The 15,519-nt window shown below is 46.5% G+C and overlaps 1 protein-coding gene across 1 annotated transcript in view; it reads right to left on the reverse strand.

The window, feature by feature from the left end:
• Positions 1 to 14,447, reverse strand: part of phf12b (PHD finger protein 12b) — a 41,262-nt gene extending 26,815 nt beyond the window's left edge. The window contains exons 1-8 of the mRNA XM_061781565.1: positions 13,728 to 14,447; positions 13,304 to 13,485; positions 12,367 to 12,439; positions 11,772 to 12,228; positions 11,541 to 11,661; positions 11,319 to 11,451; positions 11,071 to 11,235; positions 10,804 to 10,947 (exon numbers count right to left, since the gene is read on the reverse strand). Coding sequence (XP_061637549.1) covers positions 10,804 to 10,947; positions 11,071 to 11,235; positions 11,319 to 11,451; positions 11,541 to 11,661; positions 11,772 to 12,228; positions 12,367 to 12,439; positions 13,304 to 13,485; positions 13,728 to 13,793 — 1,341 coding nt within the window. The 5' untranslated portion in view covers positions 13,794 to 14,447. The remainder of the gene's footprint in view (positions 1 to 10,803; positions 10,948 to 11,070; positions 11,236 to 11,318; positions 11,452 to 11,540; positions 11,662 to 11,771; positions 12,229 to 12,366; positions 12,440 to 13,303; positions 13,486 to 13,727) is intronic.
• Between the last annotated feature and the right edge of the window lie 1,072 nt (positions 14,448 to 15,519).

A 15,519-nucleotide genomic window follows, 5' to 3' on the forward strand; every position in this document is an offset into this window, starting at 1 on the left:
TAAGAAGGAATTTTTTTTTTAAAGGATGAACAGTAGAAACCACAAAAAGTAAGTAACAATGTACTGTGGATGCCCGCATACTCCAGGTTTGGCACCCACTGATTCACTTATTCGCTGATTTTTCTTTTTTTACCCCCAATTTTCTTTCATTTTTCTTTTCTTTTTTTTTCTTTTTGGGGGACGGAACTAATCCAGCAAACATTTATTGGCGGTTTATCCCTGCTTTTTTGGTTAAAAAAAAAAAAAAGGCTTTTTACAATGCAATTATAATGAGGATCAATTATCTGTGGATTTTCGCAATTCGCGATCCGGCCCAGTCCCTATCCCCCATGAATGGTGGGGGTCCACTGTATTGGGATGGTAATAAATTACTCCAATTCTTAGAATACAATTTCTTTGTGAGTGTGTGCGCACACGCCCATGCTTGTTCCTTCTGCATTAAAACATTACAGCGATGCTTTTTTTTATTTATTTTTTTACTTTTACTTCAATGCATCTAACCTAACTATTTTCACTTGCGACCCTAGTGAGGATAAGCTGTACGTAAAATGAAGATGGACTGTCAAAAAAGAAACATCCAGGCTGGCATAATGCAACACAGCTCCCGCAGAGTGAGGGAGAAGACCGCGTTTTACTACTCTTCTCAGACAGTGGAGCGCTCAAAAGAGTGAATACAGTGGAGCCTCGATAAGACAGACCCCGATATAACGGATATTGGATAAAACGGACCGTTGGGACTGAACAAAAATAGTTTCCATTTGTCACTTAAAATGCCGTTCCAGACTTGGCCGCTGTGTTTTACTGGTGCTGTGGCGCAATGCAGGCACAGAATGGGACTGACGTATTTCCGGGTCACATACCGTAATTTCTCCCATATATAATACGCATCCACAAAGTTGACCTCAAAATTCTGGAAACCCCTTCTACCTATGTATAATACATTTTTGCAATGCATGATTTTGCTTCCACCCATATGATCAAAACATCTGTATTTTGTTCGTTTTTTTTTTTCAAAGAATTATTCTGAAGGGCGGCACGATGGTCGACTGGTTAGAGCATCTGCCTCACAGTTCTGAGGATCGGGGTTCAATCCCCGGCCCCGCCTGTGTGGAGTTTGCATGTTCTCCCCGTGCTTGCGTGGGTTTTCTCCGGGCACTCCAGTTTCCTCCTACATCCCCTAAACATGCATGGTAGGTTAATTGAAGTCTCTAAATTGCCCCTATGTGTGAATGTGAGTGCGTATGGTTGTTTTATGTGTGCCCTGCGATTGGCTGGCAACCAGTTCAGGGTGTACCCCGCCTCCTACCCGATGATAGCTGGGATAGGCTCCAGCACTCCCGCGCCTTGTCAGGATAAGCGGCTCAGAAAATGGATGGATTCTGAAGTCAAGCACTTGGTTTGAACACTTCATCCTTTTTTAAATTTACTTGCTCTTATTTTGAAATTCACAACCCTACTTTTATTTAGTAAATTAGAAAACACACAGTTGTGCTCATATGTTTGATTACCCAAGCAGAATTTGTAAGATGGGTACAATTATTTAAAGAAAACATGAAGGACCAGAAGAAACATTTACTTTTATTTTAATGGGATTCAAATTAAACGGTCAAGCATTTCATAAAAGCATTATCATTAAACAAAGCATAACCAAAAAGAAAATGATTGTTGCTCAGTCATCAGTCATATTAATAAAAAAAAAAAAAAAAAAAAAAACTTCTGTCAGGGTATGTAAACTTGAGCCGCCGCCTTATCGTGGTGGAGGGGTTTGTGTGTCCCACTGAGTTGTCTGGGGCTTTATGCCCCTGGCAGGGTCACCCATGGCAAACAGGTCCTAGGTGAGGGATCAGACAAAGCACGGCTCAAAGACCACTTGGCGATAAAAAATGGACTCGGGTTTCCCTTGCCCGGACGCGGGTCACCGGGGCCCGAGCTGGTGTGTGAGGTCGAGAAGTTCCGACTAGATATAGTCGGACTCTCCTCCACGCACAGCTTTGGCTCTGGTACCAGTCCTCTCGAGAGGGATTGGACTCTCTTCCACTCTGGAGTTGCCCACGGTGAGAGGCGCCGAGCAGGTGTGGGTATACTTATTGCTCCCCGGCTCGGCGCCTGTACGTTGGGGTTCACCCCGGTGGACGAGAGGGTAGCCTCCCTCCGCCTTTGGGTGGGGGGACGGGTCCTGACTGTTGTTTGTGCCTATGCACTAAACAGCAGTTAAGAGTACCCACCCTTTTTGGAGTCCTTGGAGGGGGTGCTGGAGAGCGTACCCGCTGGGGACTCCATCGTTCTGTTGGGGGACTTCAATGCTCACGTGGGCAATGACAGTGAGACCTGGAAGGGCGTGATTGGGAGGAACGGCCCCCCCGATAAGAACCCGAGCGGTGTTCTGTTATTGGATTTCTGTGCTCATCACGGGAGATCCTGCCCCAAGTGGAGGAGTTCAAGTATCTTGGGGTCTTGTTCACGAGTGAGGGAAGAATGGAACGGGAGATCGACAGGCGGATCGGTGCAGCGTCTGCAGTGATGCGGACTTTGTATCGATCCGTTGTGGTAACGAAGTAGCTAAGGCGAAAGGCGAAGCTCTCAATTTACCGGTCGATCTACGTTCCTACCCTCACCTATGGTCACAAGCTGTGGGTCGTGACCGAAAGAACAAGATCCCGGATACAAGCCACCAAAATGAGTTTCCTCCGCAGGGTGTCTGGGCTCTCCCTTAGAGATAGGGTGAGAAGCTCGGTCATCCGGGAGGATCTCAGAGTAGAGCCGCTGCTCCTCCACATCGAGAGCAGCCAGATGAGGTAGCTGGGGCATCTGATTCGGATGCCTCCTGGACGCCTCCCTGGTGAGGTGTTCTGGGCACGTCCCACCAGGAGGAGACCCCAGGGACGACCCAGGACACGCTGGCGAGACTGCATCCTTCCGCTGGCCTGGGAACGCCTCGGGATCCCCCCGGAAGAGCTGCATGAAGCTGCTGGGGAGAGGGAAGTCTAGGCGTCCCTGCTAAAGCTACTGCCCCTGCGACCTTGGATAAGCGGTAGAAAACGGATGGATGGGTGGATGGATAGTATATACAAGGAAATCCTCACCTCTTGTCTGCCACTTCGCCGCCGCGGCTGCGAGATTTAGTTCTCTTGCTGGCGGATGAGGTCCCGATGGCCATAGGAAAAATTGTTGAAACCGCAGCTGATTTCAGCCTCTACCTGTCTCCAATGCATGCTGCCAAGTCTTCCTCAAAACACGCCGGTTCGAAGTGATCAGCACAGAGTTTGGAATGCTTGCGAGGCACCCATAGCTGACCGCGTTTCTTCCCGTCGATTGACTTTCCCTACCCACTGGTCACGTATTCCTTTTTCACTTCACAAAGCCCAAAAAAACTCTTCCCTCTGCCTGAACCATTTGTACACCCAAAGGCCACACAATAAACCATCGTGACATCGTTAAATTTTATGACAACAAATATACAAGGACAGGATGACCAGCATGGAACAATAGCACACAGCGCCGAATGACCAGGATGTTTGGCTTGTGAGACGTCACAGCGCCGGAAAGAGACGAAGACCGGAAGGCGCTGGAGGCAAAAGGCAGAAGGCGCATTCTTCATCATATTTAGCAATTTAACTGCCGTATATCTGCTATATAATCACTTTGTAATGGCAGATGTACTTTGTAAAGGGGTTCTAGAGTCATCAAGAAAAAATTTAAAATCTTTGTCCTCTGACCTTTAATACGATACAGCTCACAAGCAGCCAACAAAACATTATGTAGCCTTGCAAGCTAGTGCCAGAACTAACGGTTGTATGTAACTATGCCGGCGTTATGTTGAATCATGCTCTAAAGTTTGTGTGTGTGTGACGTAATTTAATTACAGCAAAGTAATTTAATTACAGCAAGTTAGCACCCATTATTTCTGTCATGTTGTAATGCTGGTTTGACCTGACTGATTAGAATACATGACCTGACTAGAAAATATTTTTGAAGATACTCAGTACATAGTACACAAGTACATAAAATAAATTAACAAGTCCGTTAAATAGACACATTGCTCATCTTGTGATCGGATCGGTGATCGTTTTTTTTTTTTTTTTTTTTTTTTTTAAACTCGGTAATCGATACCAGCTTAGTTACTCAAGGTGGCAGCGCGTGCATATGCAGCGGCTGCTCTCTGTCCCAAATAAACTTGTTTTCGTGTTTTTCAACTTATACGTCAGTGTTTTAGTCCGTCTTTGTCATGTCTAAGACGCAGATACAGTCGTAAGCTTCTGCTCGACATCGGCAGAACTACTTTTACTGAGTTAAAACTCTACTCTCAGTTACGGAACTCCGGTCTGCTCCAGGTACCTACAACAGCTGCAACCCCCACTCCTGCGTCGCGCCCAGAGTGGAGGCACCATGAACAGCAAAGGACAAGAAGCTGGATTACATTCAACTGCTCCGCTCTACCCATAAGACTGTGGGAGAGTGCTATTTTTGTGTTTGTGGAAACATGACTTAACAGCAGCGTTCCAGACAGTGCCATTCAGCTCGACCGGCTAGTGTGCTTACTGAGCAGAAAGAACTCTTGCGGGAGGTCAGACTCGCGGCAGCGGACATCAATGACGCCTGGTGCCGGGACGCCATTTCGGTCAGTCAACACTGCTCACCACTCCTAGAGTTTATGGCTCTGAAGTACCAATACATTTATTTACCAAGGGAATTCACTGCCATACTGTTTGTTGCAGTCTATATTCCTCCAAACTCCAGCAATAACAGGAGTGAGGCACTAAATGAGCAATACCATCATGTCAGTGAATAGCTTGACGGGCAACCCAGATGCTTTCCTCATCCTAGCTGGGGACTTGAACAATGCTGAACCCAAGGCTGTTTCCTAAACTCTACTCAAACATTGACTTTCCAACACACGGAAATAACACTCTGGACAATGTTTTAGCCCACTGAGAGGGGGCTTCCCCTCCCTCACCTCTGCACCTCAGACCATCTCACTGTTATGCTCATGCCAGTTTACAGACCACTGGTTAAATTTGTTGTCACATTTCTGTCAGGCCAATTATACATTACTCGTGGAGTCACTGTAGTAGTCTCGCCACGCTGCACTATTTGCATAACTGTTGTTATTGTTGTATATACTGGCCACTCGTGTGCCTGAGTAGCATCTACAACATTTGCACAATCGACGTCCCAGATTATCGCACTACTAGTTACTTTAAACTACATACATTTCTTGAAGTCTCTGCGCCCTTTGCACAATGGTTATTGCACCGGACTATTGTTATATTAGTCATTTCAAACTGATAGAGGACTCTGCATCTTTTTGCACAATTGTCCAAAAAAAATAAAAAATTGTATCGGCATTACCACATTACTGGCAACCTTTGAACCATGTTCAAACAGGCTGCCACCTACAACTCCATCATAGACCTTCAGGAGTACACAGAGACTGTTAGTGCCTACGTCAACAAGTGCATGGATGATGTCAGCACCACTAAGTCCATCACTGTCCGTGCTAATCAGAAGCCATGGCTGTGGGGGGAGGTCTGCAGACTACTGAAGGTCCGCAACGCGGAGTGTAGATCTGGGGATGAGGAGGGCCCGAGGACAGCCAGGGCCAATTTGTCCGGTGGCATTAGGGAGGGCAAGAGGGAGTACTCCAGGAAGATTGCCCACCACTTCAGTGACATCTGTGACACCAGGAGTGTGTGGCATGATATTCAGAAAATTACGGACTATAAAGCCTCACCACAGACCTGTGACAGCTCCACCTCCCTGCTAAATGAGCTAAATTACTTCTTTGCTCGCTTTGAGGCACACAACAGCACCCCTTTACAGAAGACTCCACCCACTCCTGGTGACTCAGTGTTGACACTGACCCGGGACAGCGTGAAAAGATCTCTCGACAGGATCAACACACGAAACGCCCCAGGCCCAGATAACACACCTGGTCGTGTTCTGAGGGACTGTGCAGCTGAACATACCTGGTTGTGTTCTGAAAGACTGTGCAGCTGAACTCACAGATGTCTTCGCGGACATCTTTAACACCTCCTTGACTCAGGGTGTTTTCCCCACGTGCTTCAAAGCCACCACCATCATCCCGGTCCCGAAGAAGTCGTCTCCCTCTTGCCTCAATGACTACCCTCCGGTAGCGCTCACTCCCATCCTGATGAAGTGCTTTGAGCTGCTAGTCATGCACCACATCAAGTCCTCCATCCCCCCCTCCTTGGACCCCTACCAGTTTGCATATCGGTCTAACCGGTCAACCGATGATGCCGTCTCCACCGCCTTCCTCTCTGCCGTCACGCACCTGGAGTCTTAAGGACTCATATGTCTGCTGTTCATAGACTTCAGATCACCATTCAATACCATCATCCTTCAACAACTCCTCTACAAATTGGACCAGCTGGGGCTCAACACTGATGTGCAACTGGCTGCTGGACTTTCTGACAGGGAGACTGCAGGCAGTACGGGTCAGCAGCAACACATCCAGCACCATATCCCTCTGAACATGGGGGCGCCTCAAGGTTGTGTGTTGAGTCCCCTCTTCCTGCTGACCTATGACTGCACACCGACATACAGCTCCAACCTCTTCATCACGTTTGCAGACAACACACCTGTGGTGGGTCTCATCAGCAACGGGGTTGAGACAGACTACAGGAATGACGCAAGCCACCAGGCCGGGTCGTGCACGGACAATCTCTCCCTAAATGTGGAAAAAACGAAGGAGATTGTTGTGGACTTCAGAAGAGCACACTCCCAGCATGCTCCCCTGAACATCAACGGTGCTGCGGTGGAGAGTGTGTGCAGCACCAAGTTCCTGGGAGTGCACATCACCGAGGACCTCTCCTGGACCAGAAACGCCATCACTGGCCAGCGTCTCGACTTCCTGCGCAAGCTGAGAAGAGCCAGAGCCCCGACCCCCATCATGTCCTCGTCCTACAGAGGGACCATAGAGAGCATCCTGACCAACTGCATCACTGTGTGGTACGGAGCCTGCACCGCATCCTGCCGCAAGACTCTCCATCGCATAGTGAGGGCAGCTGAGAAGATCATTGGAACCGCTTTTCCCTCCCTGCAGGACATTTACAGCACCGCCTCACCCACAAAGCCCTCCGCATAGCGGGGGATGCCACCCATCCATCACACAGACTGTTCAGCCTACTGGCATCAGGGAGGAGACGGCGGAGACTGCGGGCCAGGAGTAGCCGACTCAAAGATAGTTTTATTTATCAGACTGTCAAGAATCTGAACTCTCTGCCCGCTCTGCCCCCTCTACTTCTTGTGTCCTCTGCCCACCTGAACGCTGACGCCCCACAAACATGCACATGCACAGACACAGACACACACACGAGACTCAGGGTCGCACCAGCCACTTTAGCAGCATTGTGGGTTTGTCATCTACTTTATAGATGACTTATTTGCCTTGGTTGCACATTCAATTCATACTTTTTATACTGTATACACCATAGTTTTATTAAGAATTTTTATATTGAGATTATTTTTAGTCTTTTGTAGCACCGCGGGCCCTTGAGTACCGTAATTCCAATCCTCCGTATGTGTTACGCATATTGAATAATTGACAATAAAAGCACCGTGAACCATGAAAATCCTGATCGTGTCAAGCCTAATAGTTAGAGGTACATCTCAATAAATTAGAAAAGTGTCAAAAGCTTAATTTAGTTCGGTGAAAGCGTGAAATATTTCAATTGTTTCATATATGCACAGTATAATTTTGATGATTATAACTTACAGCAAACATAACCCACAAATTTCCCATCTCTAGAAACTATAACATTACGGAACAATCAATCAAGAAACAATGACTTAGAATATAGAAATTTAGGCAGGAATTTGCACTCTGAAAAGTATTTTCCCAAGTGTTTAATGAATCTACATAACGTATGGGTACTGAAATAAATAGACTTTTCTACCATCTTCTAATTTATTGAGATGTACCTGTACATTTGGTCACACTAACTTCCAATCCTCCACAGCTTCTGTGAGACCTTCGTTTAAATCATCAGAAGCGTGACTGTTGAGGAGGTGTGTCTGAAGAACGCTGCTTTTCACCTTCTACCTACATATAACAGTATGTCTATGACACGATTGCCATCTGGGGCATACATAATACTAAAACCAAAGTACCGTATTTTCAAGACCATAGGGCGCACCGTATTAAAAGGCGCAGTCTCAGTTACGGGGTCTATTTCTGTATTTAACACATACATAAAGCGCAACGTATTATTGGGCGCAGGCATGGTAAAACATACGGTAGCATGCATGCACGCTAAAACAATGTTTTGAAAAAGGCAGCGGGAGCAAAACTGAGTTCGCTTGTACTTTATTGAACTATTTAACAATGTACTCACGTTATTTTTTTAATCAATCTTCATCCACAAATCCATCAAAGTCCTCATCTTCTGTATCCGAAATGAACAGCTGGGCAAGTTCTCCAACAATTGCCAGATTCCCTCTCGTCACTGTCAGAGTCAATCTCGTTGCCGGGGGGCTTTCGCGAAAGGTCGGACAACAGTCAAAGCAGATACCTTAGCCCAAGCATCCACAATCCATTCACATATGGTGGCGTAACTGGCCCGGCGTTACCTCCCAGTCTTAGTTGTACTTGGTTTTTCACAGCGGCTGTAAGATGGGCACGCATGGAGTCACAGATCAACAGGGACGGTGACCCGTGGAAAAAAAACATCTGGTCTCTTTACGTACACCTCACTCAGCCACTCTCTCATTTTCTACGCGTCCATCAAGCCCTTTTAATTGGCCTTAAGGTTGACTTCGGCTGGAAACTTTTCTTTAGGCAGCATCTTCCTCTTAAAAATCACCATAGGTGGCAGTTTCTGTCCATTACCATGGCAACCAAGCACAACAGTAAAAGCCGACTTCTCATGCCCCGTTGTGCGTATCGCTACCGTGGTGGTCCCCTTCTCTACAGTGTGGTTCACCGGGATGTCGAAAGTGAGCGGTACCTCGTCCATGTTGGTGATGTGGTTGGGCTGGATGTGTTTGGCGGCAATATTTTTACTGCAGTAGGAGCGGAAGATGGCCAGCTTTTCCTTGTAATCCGCCGGAAGTTGCTCTCGTCACAGTAGTCCTTGCCCGGATGGATAGATGGTGCCGTTTCATGAAATGAAAGCACCAAGACGGACCTCCTTGAAAATGTTCGATTTTCATTTCTTCTGCAAGCGTTATTGCCCTCAGTGGAATGGTGACTGTAGAGACGCTTCTCCCGGCTGTTCTTTGCTCATTAATCCATTGCTCTAGTTGGTCTTCCAACTCGGGCTACCTCACCTTGTTTCCGCGGAAACTCAGCTTCGTCTTCTTGACTTGGCGAAGCTCGTTTTCCTGCTTCCTCCACGTGCGAACCGTGGATTCGTTGATCTTGAATTCTCTCGCGGCTGCTTGATTCCCATGTTCCTCCGCCTAACTGACATCTTGCAGTTTAAATTGTGATTAGTAAGCGTGTCTCTTCGTAGGTGCCATTTTCGGGGGTCCTTAGCCAAACCGATGTTGTTTTGCACAATGCACACCCTGACGCTATATACTTATTGGGGGCGTGAATTTAGCGTCCTCCTTCACGTGGACCCTTCCCCCTTTACATCCGCATGCTGTCCTCAGTCACATGCACCTTTCCTATATATAAGCAGCGTGTCGGCAGGAAATGTTCCCAGTCAGGCAAGCATGTTGGAGAAAATTTAAGCCTTTTAAATGCGCCTTATGGTCGTGAAAATACGGTAGTTCCATACGGCTGCTTTGAAGGATGGGGGAGGATTTTCGATTTCGGGACGGCCTATGGCACTAGCCATGTTGCAACGACGCGTTAGCTTCTGTCTCAGTAGCTTGGGATGTATTCGGAAATATCATCCGGTGCTGCTCTGCTACATTCAGAGTAGAGTTAAGGCCTCTTTATACTCCCGCGGTCGCACGGCCGACAACCCCCACATTGCATCACGTGACCGACGAATTGCCCCGCACGGCCCATCTGCGTAGCTTGACGCGCACACATCAAAAATTGTTGCTGCGCGTCGAACGCCGCGGAGATCATCTCTCGTGATTGGGCCGTTTTAGTCACATGCTGTGATGACGTACTCAGATTGCCCCTTGGTTCTGCGTACCATCTGCGCCGCCGTCTTCTCGATTGATTTTGCAGCATAATTAAACGTATCATCTGGTCATCGAGGTCCATTTGTTCTAGCAGAATCTTTTCCACGGTCACCATTGTTGTTGCTTTGTTCCATGTTACGGAAAGGAAAGTAAAAACAGCTACCGGAAATGGCCCAAAAAAATGCAGAGGAAACTCCACCCTGTGGTGTCCTAGCCAATACCAGCTGAAGTGACACCCCCAACTTGGAGGTGAACTGCAGTACATTTTCAAAACTGCACGCATGGGTTGCGCTCGAGTATAAAGTCCAACTACGCATGGGACAGCAGCAGTGACGTCAGCGCGATCGCCGTCCCCGTGAATATAAAGAAGCCTTTAGGGTGTCAGGGTGAATTTCTGAACGCACCGTTCCTTGGTCAGAATGAACATGTGAGAGGAGCAGCATCATGGATCTGCGCTCAACAAAGGCGTAACGTGGAGTAGTTTAGCACAGCTCCTCGTCATCAGAGGTTTATACAGTAAAAAATACGTAATAAGAGTAAAATAACAGATTGTCATTAGTGCGCACCGAACCGTGACCATTGTATCGAACGACTCGATACAGATTCATGTATTGTTGCACCACTAAGTTACGGTTTTATGGTCTAGCATTAAAATGACACTGATTGGAACCCAGTTGTGGATGTCCCCCCCCCACATCCTACCTCCTGCTGCTCAGCTTCTGTGGTGAGGTGCTTTGCAGACTGGTGTTCAGAAACACCACTACACACCAGCTCCAACTGGCGCACCCCTGCAGGATGTACAATGGAGGGTGGATTCCTGTACTGAGACTTGATGGCATCTGGCACCTGAAACCAAACAGCAGTTGTTAAAAATATATATATATATGCACAACAAAACAGGCACTTCTGAAATATTCCAGTTTCTCTGAATGGATACACAAACACACAATGTACTAACACACACTCTACCTTGATGGTCCTTTTGTTGTACTGCTGAGTGGTCTGACAGTTTGGTGAAAACTGCCGATGCACTCTGCGTAGGAAATCCAACTTGACAGCATGTTGGGACATTCTGTCCTGAAAATCATCGAAAAGCTGACACCGACTGGACAGGCTAAGGCTCCTCTGATTTAGCTGAGCAAGAAAAGTATTTTTGAAAAGATTAGCATTGTATTTAAACAGAGAAAAACAGTAACTTGCAGTCCTACACCACTCACCACTAAATGCTCAACATGATTCGGGCACATCCATTTTCCAGCAGGGAAAGCTGTAAGAGGTGGGTCCAGACAGTCCGTGTGGAAGAGGAGAGGACAATAGTCACACTGTATCAAGGGAGCCAACCTGCAACTCCTACAGGAAGTAACAAAAGATAATTGCTGCAAAACAATTAAGGGTATAACTGATCTGTGTATATGGCTGTGCATACAAGATTTGCATACCTGTTGCATGAAAAACAGACTTTGACTGGTAATGGTACCAGACCATTAGAATCTAGTTCATATTGCGGTCGCCTGAACGGCCTCACAAGCAATTCCTCCTTTCTCCTTCGTTTACTGCTGCCTGAACACCCAGATTAAGGGGTTGTTAATCACTCAAGAAGGGCTGAACACATTACAAGTTAGAATTGTGTTAACTGACTTTCACTTGACAATGTTTAGGTACGGACTGACCTGGCAACGCAGTGGTACACGTAAGTTCACTGGGTAGCTGGAACTGTGTGGGATTTCTCTCCATTGCAGCTGCTATAAGCAGCTCAAAAGGCCTCTTGAGAAGACGTGGCATTGGAGATGACAATGCGTTGCTCTCGAGCTCGGCGCCCTGAGCATCATCCTCAGGGTCGGCTGCCTCCTCTTCTCCGTCGTTCTGCTCCTCTGAGGGGGTAGGGGTCGACGAAGTATTGGAAGTTGGCGTGCCTGGGCGGCTGCTTGGCCTGCTGCTACTCCTACGGTCCAAGAGGCGTACCTGGGCCACGCGAAGACCAGGCCCTGCTGCTCCAGCCCCTGGAGGAAGGCCATCAAGACGCAGTGGGCCAGCCCCAAGCTCCAGCTCCATAGCTGGAGAGGAAGAGCGCTTAGCAGAGGACTTTTCCAGCAGGCCGTTGGTCTGTTCAGACTTTTGCTCTCGCTTCTGAAAGAAATAATTAGAAAAATACCCAATTTTTACCAGGATATTCTTTTGTTTTAAGTTCGGTGGCCACACCAATAGGTTTGGCGGAGGACTGAAATTTAATTGTGGAAGAAGAAAATAAAATACACACAAACCCACCTTTTTTCGAACATTGCAGCGATGACACATCCATTCTCCTGGAGGAAGCATCTCTTCACTCAGGGGTGGGTCACTATGGTTCAAACAATCAGTCGGTAAGCCAGTTGTCAGTTTTTAAATAGAATAACAAATATGCATTGTCTGAAAATATAATTATATAGCAAGTAAAAATAAATCACTCCCAAATTGGTAAGGAAATCCATGACCTGTCTCTTTCTGCTGAACAGATGTAACTACATTTTAGAAATGCAAACCATGCTTTGGCTTGCGGATTTAATCATTTGCCTATTTTAGAAATGCAGCACAAGTTTTATGTGTAGACAAGTGTGTGACAGAAGAATTAAGGCACTGACTAAGCATCATATGACAAAGTTAAGAGTGACAAAGGATGGGCTAAAGCTGCTTTGTGTTAACCACGACTTGATGGCCGGCCGCAGGAGACACAATGCGAGGAAAGGAACGCAACAAATATCAAAATGACCCCACATTTAGGAATGAAAAGCACACAACCACAGCTTTGTCTAAGATTGAATAACGTCTCATGACTGGCCAGGTGAAGGCTTCCACCTTGACCATATGTGGAGACTGCTCTTGCGGTGTGGTCTGTGCAGTTATGTATCCATTTATCCAAATGCCAAAAGTTGCACTGCTTAACTAAAGAAACACGCTAAGCGGTAGCAAATAATTTATTCTAAGGACACCACAGGAGACACTCCTCGTCATCCGAAAATGTCCTTTTCTTTCTTATTTGTCAGTGAGGACCCCCCCCCCACCCCCACCCCCACAAGCTACATGTTAAAAGGCTTTGTAAGATGGCGGTAGAAGAGAAAGCAGCAGTAGCAGCAGGGAGGTCGCCATATTGTAAACAGACTCCTTTTTTTTTTTTTGCAGCGGCCACAGCTCGTCCGGCGGGATTGAGAAAAGAGTGAGAATTTACCAGCACTGGAGGTGGAAGGCTGCAGGGCAGTGGTCGCAGCACAACAAATCCCCTCCTTCTCTACAACTATCGCAGGTGTCGTGGTTGGTGGCCCTGCCGCTTCTCCGGACGTCTCTCCCCAACTTCCGACTTCTCTTTTCGACCTCCTCAGACTTCGGGGGCGCCAGAAGCGTCTGAATTTGCTGTGGATGTGTTTTTTTGCGAGAATCGGTCAGGACTTTCCGATATACTGCACTTATTTATACATAGCGTGTTCAGCTTGACGTCCACGGAAAGGCTTGAATTTCAGGGTCATTACTGTGGCCTCAACTCATTACATCGACTGTTAGCAAAGGCTTAACTATACAATTATTTAACATTATAGATACATATATTAACACGTGTATTGAGAAGAGTACTCGGCTTCTGGGCCAAGAAACCTTACCTCCATTAAGCCCCCAGATGTATCCAAGTCGTACACAATCGTCGGGGTCTCCATTTTGTCCCACATTCATCCAGGGCAAGAGTACCAAATTCTACGGGCGATCCTTATTGCTATTAGGCAAACGGTACCGAGTGTTGACCTGGCAATACGCCGCTGTGTGTTTCCAAATTAATTGGACAAGAAACTGGAGCGTTCGTTAGCCGGCTAATGCGCTAACGACGACGTCAAAGCAGTCAAGGTTGCGGGACTAGCGAAGTCGCTAGCTGGGCCGCACAACAACCAAAGTGAGCGACAATCGCCTGTTAAAACACTGAATTCTTCGTACCGCCTTTTAACGGTAAGACCAATCCAATATGGCGTACGTTGTATCCAAATACGCCCGCTGTTTGCTACAAAACCTCCGCGTGCGGCCTAGCTGGCTAGCCATGTTTCTCGTTTCTGCTCCTGCAAAAATGAGCCGTGTAAATCTGCAAAGCCCTCCGCTCCCATTGTCAACGGAGGACGCGGTCCCAAAACATAACCGCCGACAAAGCGGACGCGATCCAAGTTGCACCACTTCCACACGCCTTTGCAATGGAATCCAATGGAAAGGTAAGGCGAGATGCGAATTTGGACGATGTTATTGTTGTGAAAAGGCCAATGCATCTATACTGGCTGCTAGCAACATCCTCTCTCTCTCTCTCTCTCCCCCCTCCCTCCTGCTTTGGCGCAACCGCGAACCGCCGACCGCGCATGCGCAGTGGAGCGGATGCGCTAATGACCAGCGGCATAAACCAATACCAATTTGGTCGAGTGGGGTTTTTCGGTATTTCCGGTTACTAAGACGCGGAACACAGTCAGCAAATGAAGCCGATTAACCGCAACAACAACAACATTTTTAATTTTTTTTTTACAAATGATACCTCACCTTCCGAGCACTCCCGTAAATGTGAGTGTTTTGTCAAGCTTTCGCAAAGAGTCGAACTGCAACAGCGAAATGAAAAAATAAATAAAATAAAAATAAAAATAACCAGTAGTTGGAGAATACAAATAGTCAACACAAACATAGGAAATGAACAGTGTGAAGAAGATCACTTTGGAAATGTAGTTATAATTACAAGTCGCCCTGTTCAAAATCTAATAGTCGTATGAGTAGTTGCATTTCTTTCTCAAAGCAATTGAATCAAATATTGAAATTACATTTAAATTCATCTGGATTCGTTTTTGTTCATTTTGAATAGAATGCATCAACAGGAGTTTCATCTAAAAAAAAACAATTGGAAGTGTGAACATTTCCAAAAGCAAATGTCATATATTTACACATTTTCTCCCAGTAATGTAATGTGTCATTTACATGTTAGAAAAGAAGAAAACTAAATATGGAACACATTTATTAGCTACATTAGCCTATCTATGGACAATGTCTGAAAACGAAGACGTGGACAGGCTGTCAATAGCCTCCTCTGTTGTAGTATTGTAATTTTACCAATAGATGGCGGTGTTGCTCTGTTACCAGGGTGTGACTGCAGAAAAGAATAGTATTTAGATTAGAAACATTCCCAAAGTTAGTGACATATACATGTCGATAAATGCACACACAGGCACACAGTGCAAATTAGTACACATTTGAATAGTGTAATACTGTAGAAAGTTACACAGGTACTGTACAGTAGATACCAGGGGCGTGGCACCGCATTCTGTGGGTTCATATGTAAGCCTCCTGACGGGGCCCCCTACACCCCTGGTCTCAGAATATGACAAAAGAGATTTCGATTATTTCTATTTCTTGTTTGTATTTTATTCTTCATCTTGT

This window comes from Phyllopteryx taeniolatus, chromosome 8 (assembly GCF_024500385.1).
Source record: "Phyllopteryx taeniolatus isolate TA_2022b chromosome 8, UOR_Ptae_1.2, whole genome shotgun sequence".
Taxonomy (NCBI): domain Eukaryota; kingdom Metazoa; phylum Chordata; class Actinopteri; order Syngnathiformes; family Syngnathidae; genus Phyllopteryx; species Phyllopteryx taeniolatus.